The 8,372-nt window shown below is 35.8% G+C and overlaps 1 protein-coding gene across 2 annotated transcripts; it reads left to right on the top strand.

The window, feature by feature from the left end:
- Positions 1-521: 521 nt before the first annotated feature.
- LOC105041132 (uncharacterized) lies at positions 522-7,466 on the top strand. Of its 2 annotated transcripts, XM_029263396.2 has the most exons (9): positions 532-675; positions 944-1,081; positions 3,264-3,358; positions 4,491-4,538; positions 4,621-4,667; positions 5,396-5,462; positions 5,552-5,595; positions 6,636-6,693; positions 6,956-7,466. In XM_029263396.2, exons 3-9 carry the CDS (start codon positions 3,284-3,286, stop codon positions 7,004-7,006), a joined length of 390 nt encoding a protein of 129 aa, XP_029119229.1. In that variant the 5' UTR covers positions 532-675; positions 944-1,081; positions 3,264-3,283; the 3' UTR covers positions 7,007-7,466. The 2 variants fall into 2 exon arrangements, with proteins under 2 accessions (XP_010916259.1, XP_029119229.1); XM_010917957.4 differs by lacking the exon at positions 944-1,081 and having other exon boundaries at positions 522-675.
- Positions 7,467-8,372: the final 906 nt, after the last annotated feature.

The following is an 8,372-nucleotide window of genomic DNA, read 5'->3' as shown; positions in this document are numbered from 1 at the left end:
TTTTATTGTCAAACTAACAGAAGTGATTATCTGATAATAATTGATTTGTTATCTATTTGTTATTTTAAAAATTTTAGTTTTTGAAAATTTTTAGTTCAAAGGTAAAAATAGAAATTTTAATTAATTCCGATTCCTATTTTTAGATGAACCAAACAACAACAATGGGAACCATCCATTCCGATTCAATTTCGATCACGAACCAAATACTTCGGAAGATTTGATCATTCCGATTCTGATTCCAACTCATTCTGATTCTCATTCTCATTTTGATTTTGATTACGAACCAAACATCCTCTAAGATAACATCGATTTAAATTTGAAGACACCGTCGTCTCAGATTGAGTATCCAACTTAATCGAACACTCCACGCCTCCCGTCACCATACCATCAATCCCCAAATACACCAGGCTTTGAAATACCATCAGTCCCCAAATACACCAGACTTGGAAGACGAGAGCATAGCCCCTTCAACGCAACAACTCCTTTTAACACAGCGGTTTGGGTCGTTTTAGAATCAAATGCGACCCGACCGGGTTCAGATCCATCGAAGAAGAATTTTGTAGAGATCCATCGACCACGGACCACCCTTATCTTCCTCGACGGGAGTCCTCGACCGGCTAGTTTCGCTTTCGAAATTTCTTCGAGGAAGAGAGCACCAGAGACGTCGACTCCCGGGTAAGAAAATTCTGACCTCTTCTTCTTCGTTTTTATTCAATTAATTATTATCTCTTGAGGAGTCAACTTCTTCGCTCGATCTTCTCTCCCGTTTATTTCTTTTTTTCCTTTTTTGGATCTAGGGTTTGTCCCATTTCGATCTGTGATCTTTTGTTCTCTTTAAGCGGATTTAGGTTTATGGTTTAGTTTTTGTTTGGGATTTGATACCATCTGTTGTAACTCCGGACCTTCCAATTCAGTTAAATGAAATGTTTTAACTATATAACAGAATCCTTTACAAGATAAGGATGTTGGAAGGACGGGAAGCAACGGATCCATCCGCACTCTTCACTCCAATAACTTTTGTGCGTCTCTGGGGCACCTTTATTGGTGGCATGTTTATCGTCAAGAACGTCGTCAAAAGAGGGTTGGAAAATATTAGAAAATATCTAGCATTTCTATGCTTTGATTGTTGAGCACTAATGTATCATATGACTTGTATTGGAAGGTCAGGCATTGTATCTAGATGGCTTCTAACTCTTTTTTAATACAGATTAACTTTTATGAACAATTACTAATAGCAATTTGCTGAGAGGAAATATCATTGCATGGTCTTGCATAAAACAAAACCTTATTAAGAATTCTGATTGACAAATTTAAAACACCAAAAAGGACTAAAAAACAAACATAATGGAGACTTGCACCACAAAAGTTCCATTCTGGAGTTTAGTTATGGATCATACTCTGTAAAGAATGTAACAACATGTTCCTGCTCATATAAAGGTATTATATCTATGATGAAAAGGATAGATAATAGGCAAACACAACAACTTTTCTTGTAACATTGACACATCTATACTATCTATCAAGAAAATTGTTTTCTCCCACTTTTTTAAGTATCAGCTATCACCCAAATTCTGTTTCAGCACTTGTATTCTTTTTCGATGCATTCTGTCTGCATGTTTGAGAGCACAACCCTTTGCCACCCATCAATCACATACATTACACATATAAATTGATGGTAATTGATAGGACTATATCATGCCTCAAATACTTCTTACCCTTACATCAACCATTGGTTTACATGTTTAATAACAATCTAATTCAGAGTGTTAGGTCATACTCATCCTTTAAGTGCTCTCTTCTCTTGTCTCATATGACATGAATGATATTGACTCTGGTCAATGATTGTCGCAAGTCCCATTTTTTTCCAAGTACTCCTGCTTCTTCCACTTATGAGAGCAAAAAATGCAGACAACTATAACTCATAGTTGCAACTTAACATGTAAGGATGATGGGGCAAACAACCATGATATTTGCACACACATGGACTTCTGTCCATGTGGGCTCAGGTCTCTATCAAGCTGGGCCTCTAAGACAGATGTCTAATGGGCTAGGTCTAATTCAAGCATATATTCTCTCTCATGAAAAATTGGATCCCAAGATGGTATTTGCTCTGTCGGTTCAAATTGGCTGGCTTTGAACCGGAATTGGAGCCGGACAAAGCTGAAATTGGGTTAGGTCCGGTCCATTGATGTGTCTTGACTCTTCAGTTGTTCATCTGAGGCCTGATGTCCTAAAGGTAAAATGGATTCCTAGTTTGCGTTGAAAAAAGGAGGCAAAGAGGTCAGCATTCTACCACCATCTCCACTTGCCATTTTCCGTCACTGACAGCCAATCTGACTACCTTGAACCTTTCTTCCATCAGGTGATCTGAAGCATCCTCTTTCTCTTTAATTCACCTAATCTTTTCTCTCCATTTTCTCCATACTAGTTTTCTTATGATGGAGTTGAGTGAGAGGACTTAATATGCTTTAAGATCTGAGATGTGTATCCATGTGGAACCATCCCCAAGAATTGTTTTCATGATTTTTTGGGCTAAGCAATACATAATTCTAAAATCTAATAATTAGATTCACCTCACCTCAAAGGGATCCTGCTTATTATTCTTGTGGAGCACTTTGCACCCTCTTGAGGTAAATCACTTCTTCCACTTGATCTTCTCATGCTCTTATTTTGTAGTTTATTTTTCCCTCAATAATGGGTTCTTTATTTTCTCCTTGTTGAACTTACTATAGAAAATAGGGCTTTTCTTATTATGAATATAGCAGTGTTAGTCATGTATTCTCCAATAAGAAAACTATCCAAGTGGATAATTAAGTGAGTTTTTAATCTTGTGTGTGAATAAATTTGTGTTGTTCTTCGAGGATTGTCACCATTTCAGAAGGGGATGAAGATTTGCCAGATTCTTTTTAACCAAAAATAGAAGTGTGTCAAGTTATAAAAAGTTTTCAGGAAAATACAGGATGGATTAGGATACCTAGGTTTTCATCTAAAGCTGGAATATTCTCAAGTAGCTCTTCATTTTGTTGCTAATGAGTGCATTTAATGAATTGGACTCTTTAATTTTTTAAGTTTTTCTTAGCTTCCTACATCAATGATTTTCATGCATGAATTCTGTTATGTTCGAGGGATGGGTTAGGGCATAAGCATTTTTAATCTGTATTGTTCTCATCATTAGTATTGTTTTCACATTCTGCTTTTATCCGTTAACTTATTAATGTATACGTGAATTTGGTTAATTGTAACCTGTAATTGCCACTATTTAGGGTGTTTAATATTGCTGGATATGGAGGTAACCTCGGATTCCTCCCCATCGACTCACTTTCCTGTCGCCCACAAGTCAATATCCTTAGATATCAAGGTCTCTCTCTCTCTCTCACATCCTCTCACAGACATACTTAATCATTTCTATGGTACGAATATCAGTGTGCAATTTATATTCAAGCTCTGTTATTCATGCAAAGGATACTGCAAATGCTTAGTTATATATGCTTGGGGATGCCTTTTGGAAGTTTGGACTAATTACATGCCAATTCCATGCACATGACTTTCAGAATGCATTAAAGAGAAAAATTGCTGAAACATTATTCTTCTCAAGAGAACTTGGGTGATAGCGGATACTTAAGAAAGTGCAAAGACAATTTTGTTGATAGATACTATAGAGGTGTGAATGTTATGGGAAAACTTGATTTATTTGAATATTATCTAATTCTTTTAGTGATAGATAAGATACCATTACGTGAGTGGGTTTGTCACATTCTTTAAAAAGTATGATCCATATCTAAACTCTAGAATGAAACTTTGTGGGGAAATTCCCCATTTTTTTTAATTATTTTTTCGGTGTTTTTAGATTGGTTGATAATATTGCTTATTAGGTTTTTGTTTCATGTATGATCTTGCAATGATATTTCCTTTTAAGAATTATTGTTTATCAAAGTTACTGTGTACTAGTAGGTTAGAAGCCATCTCGGCTTTCTGTTCCTAATCCATAGCCCTTTTCCTATGGAATGATTCAATCAACATCAAAAATAAATTGGAGAAGGGAATTTTTTTTGGGATAGAAATCCCATCAAGAATATACACATTCATCACTGCAACTGAGTTTACTATATTAGGTTAAGACCTGTTGCAGAAGTCGACAATGTGGTAGTTACTAATCGTTGTAATATATTGCCTTGCCTTCTTTATTGCTTTTTGTATGGTGAAGTGATTTAATCTTCAAGTGATATTGAACATAGTATAAGTCAATATATCATTCTACTTGGACAGTCTCCTTGATTCACAATAATTCAAATGTACACATCAATAGAGTTAATATTTTCAGTCAATATTGTGCTAAAAAAAAAAAGGAAAAAAAAAACTCTTTCAAGCTATAAGTAGCATAATTTCTTTTTGCACAAAATTAATTTACCAAAAAGGTTCTGTTGGATATAAAATTTCTTTTGCATGTGCCTTCACAATTATACTTTCAAAATCTTGTATTTGTCTTGTAGGGAAATAAGACGGACATTGTAATCTGCAAGTATGATGATAATTTTCTGGTCAGTTATACCCTCACTGATATGAATTTTAGAGAAGCTCAAATTTTAATTTAGAGATGCTCATTTTCAAATAGCTTTCCAGGTCATGGTGACTCAGATAGGATGTATGGGAACCATATTGCGTGCTAGGTCAGTTTTTAGCCCCTTTTTTTAAGAAAAAGCTTATTGCTCTAATATATATTTTTTTAATGAATATATGACAAGATTTGGCCAGCATGAGTTTTTCTGCTGTAGTCATTTTGGTAGTCCTGGTGAGCTCCATAATTTATGTTGCCTGAGTTATGTCAGGTTCATGTAGTACTAAGCATTATTTTTTAGATTTTTAAAAGCTAAGATTACATTTTGCACTTTATATAATTGGAGGTCATGATCATCTACTGATGTGAAATTTTGTAGCTTTTAAAATAAATTAGTTCATTGTGAGAAAAGGAATACCTGCAACTTGTTGCCTCACATCTCATGGCTAGGCTCTCCAGAAATGCCTAAAGGCTTATGTGCAAGACCACCAAGGGCGGTGTAGATGCATTGCTTTTTTTTTTTTTTTTTGGTAAATGTAGATGCATTGCATTCAAAGGCTTATGTAATACATGCCCTTGTGCCTTATCATATAGTTTTGTAGTAAGCCATGCTCATTAGGCATTAATTTTTTCCACTTTTAGTGGAGGAAGGATGATCTTGTATCTACATTTGCATGATGTACATGTGTTCTTGAATTTTTGAGGTCATGGATCAATACTAATATAGTTTTATTGGAAGTTTTCATATTTTTATTAATATTTTATCCTAAATTTTTTTTTTTTTTTGTTGCTTGCTTCTTTTTACTAGAATTCTGATATAAGGCTTTTTATTGATGCTAGGAAGGAGGAAAGTGTATCTGTTGACCCAACTTTTAATGTTTCTGTAGTATTTGGTAAAAGAGATGAGGTATGTTTTCTCTGATTTGCATAGTTAGTCAATTTTAGTTGTTCCCAAGGAAAAAATGATTTTAAATTTCTACAATTTGTTGCTCACAGCCATATCTACTTGCATGTGCACGCCAGCTGATTGAACATATAAGGTATGCTTCTCTCTTTTTATGTTACATTTGTGTGACCAATATTTTGAAAACATAGTGCAAATCTTCATGAGTTTTAAATCAGCTAAACTTATTTTTACAAGTTTAATGTTGATAAATTCCTATTTAGCTAATCAAAAGAGCAATAAACAGATACATGGTTTAAGTGGTTTTGTAGATGACCTTCATTTTACTTTAGTATCATTCTAATGCACAAGTTTATTACCTTTTTCATCATTAGGAAATAAAAGATTTGATGCCTTTTATATCAGAATTTGTAGTTGGAGAGTTATTTCCATCACTTCAGTCAGACTTAAGAAATTGAGACATCATGTATCTTTAAAAATTTTCATCATTGGCATGATACAATATTGTCAAATATTATTGATCTTGCTGTTAATATCATCTGTAAACCTAGTCAGCTTGTGAAATTCTATGGCGAGGGAAACAAAAAGTTATGTTACATGCCCATATGTTGGATGGGCACTATCTTTTTTGACATTTTTGTCTCATTAGATACTACTGGACCAGAGGAATGCATGGATTGACTTATGGTCAAAGATTTTCTATATTATGGAAATTCCATGGGATGTATACTGTCTTGAGAATTGCAAATGGTGTGTGACAGTTTTTCTGATTCCGTCTCCCATGATAACATACTTGATAGTACTTCATCGTCCATCTCTTGTTACTTTCTTTGGTATTCCCATCATCAGATTGTCTTTGAAGCTCCTTGTCAAGTGTTACTTTCAGTAGTGCTTGTTGCATGGTTAACCCAATAATAATGAAAACAGATGCAAATCTACTTTGAACAGTAAGTTCCTGTTGTTCTATTTATTTTTTTCATTTTCTGGAGAGGCAAATATTGTGCTCAAGTGAATTTGTGGATGGAAAGTTCCAAGTTGGATCTTGTGCAGCAATCTTTGATCTTTTGAAGCTTATCAATAAAAAAATTGCTACATATGTTTTTCACAATATTTTATGAAACGATAGAGTTGGAACCAGTAATGCAGTAATCTCACAGCTTTAATGCATTTCTGCAGTGGTTGCAGTTCATCCAGGCCATTGGTGCTGTCCCTTGGGCTCAAGGACCACTCTCCGGTATAATGTCAAAAAAAAAAAAAGTTGCATATTTCTTTCAAACCCTGTTCATGCTCTTGAAAATATACATATTTGTTCATGATCAAATAAGCACCCAGGGGCCGCAGGTGGCCTCGCCTCTGGATGGCAAATGGATTTATCTGACAGTCATTTATTTTGTTAAATGGTGGTGATAATAATGGATACAGCTATCTCATTGCTGTGGAATTTAAATCAGAGGGATGTAATCCTTACCAAGACATGTCCATCTTATTTGTTGCAGGGAACCTTGAAAGACGTCATTTCTGCTGTCATTGATAACCGCCTATGGTAAACGTGGTTCATTAAGGAACTCATTTGTCTGCAGCACGGATGGAGAGTGGTGCTTCAAACTTTCGGTATTTTCCCCCCTAACTCGTTGAGTTGAGCACTCTCATTTTGCAACGATGGCGGCTGTTTTGCAGGTTGGGAGTGGGGGTGCATTAGTCTGTTTGTACTATTTTGATGCTTGTGGTCAAGGAGAGCAGGTGAATTCAGTGTAACAGGTCAAGATATTAGAGAGAAAGTGTGAAACTGATTTATTTGGAAACAAAATCGTGATAGGTCCTATGCCTTTTCATTCTTAGATAGACTGGAACTCCCTGTCTGGTTATGTTAGCACCCCAACATGCAACCTTCCATCAATATGTTTGGTGAACACATGGGGTGGAGAAAGTGATCTTGTTGTCCCGGTTGTTTATGGACAGTGGATTTTATTGAACCTTTTTTTTTTTTTTTTTTTGGTTGGTCTGCTATATCGTCCATTAGCTCAATTTGTTGTTCTGAAGAAGGTTTTAGCTTTCAAATAGTTATTCATTTTTCTTTTCAAGGTTAATTCCAAATTTTCTTGATCCGAACCTGATCCATTTGGATAAAAGTTGGATAATCACATTCAGAGAATCGATTGAAATTTTATTCTGGAGAACTCTTCAACATATCAGTAACTACAAAGAAGATCGGGACAAATGAATCATTCTTGTAACCAAAAGGGGAACCATCTCTTGATGGCAGAGCTTGATTGCTGGAAGGCAATCTCTCCAGCAAATAACTCCAAAGTACAGCAAATAACAAATTTAAATAAAATGCTGAAAACTCAGGGGAAGCACCTTATGATGTAGGGATGCATCATCTTCAAATCAAGTTTTGGTGGCTGATTAGGTTCATGAAACCGGCAACGCGGTGGTGCAAGTGGCCAGCCTGAAAATTTTTAGTAGTTGCTTCCAACCGCTCGTCAGCTAAGCCTGCATGAACTTTGCCGGAAGAAACAAGCCTTGTCCGTTGGCAGATCCTCCAAATCGAGTGTTCATCTTCACCTGACTTTTTTTTTTAAAGGCTGGCCCTCATAGTCTTTGTCATAGACTTTGTCTTAGCTTCCTTCTGTTTTTGATGCTCGCTCCTTAGCCTTGCATCTGTCTTCTACCTTTCTCTTAGGCCTTCTCATAACTTAGCATTATAGCTACGACCCTGGCCATCCTCCATGTTCTTGTTTAACGGACAACTTGGATCAATGCACATTGATTAGGGCCAAAAGCGAGTAATCTTGCTAGTGATCTTTCATGATACATTTCTAAGCCAGCATTCTTAATGTACTCGAAAAACTCCATTCAGGAGGATAATGGCAGATCGTTGATATTCCTAGTGGCGGAAGAGGATGATCCCCA

Source organism: Elaeis guineensis, chromosome 3 (assembly GCF_000442705.2).
Source record: "Elaeis guineensis isolate ETL-2024a chromosome 3, EG11, whole genome shotgun sequence".
In the NCBI taxonomy this organism is placed as follows: Eukaryota; Viridiplantae; Streptophyta; class Magnoliopsida; order Arecales; family Arecaceae; genus Elaeis; species Elaeis guineensis.
The sequence above is the reverse complement of the archived record's forward strand: the minus strand, read 5'-3'. Positions and strand labels throughout refer to the sequence as shown.

Bases quoted from the DNA above. Each gene is read 5' to 3' on its own strand.
- LOC105041132 (XM_010917957.4), top strand. From the start codon at position 3,284: ATGGAGGTAACCTCGGATTCCTCCCCATCGACTCACTTTCCTGTCGCC. The intron at 5,596-6,635 runs GTATGCTTCTCT...GCATTTCTGCAG, and splicing joins CAGCTGATTGAACATATAAG to TGGTTGCAGTTCATCCAGGC. The intron at 6,694-6,955 runs GTATAATGTCAA...TATTTGTTGCAG, and splicing joins GGCTCAAGGACCACTCTCCG to GGAACCTTGAAAGACGTCAT.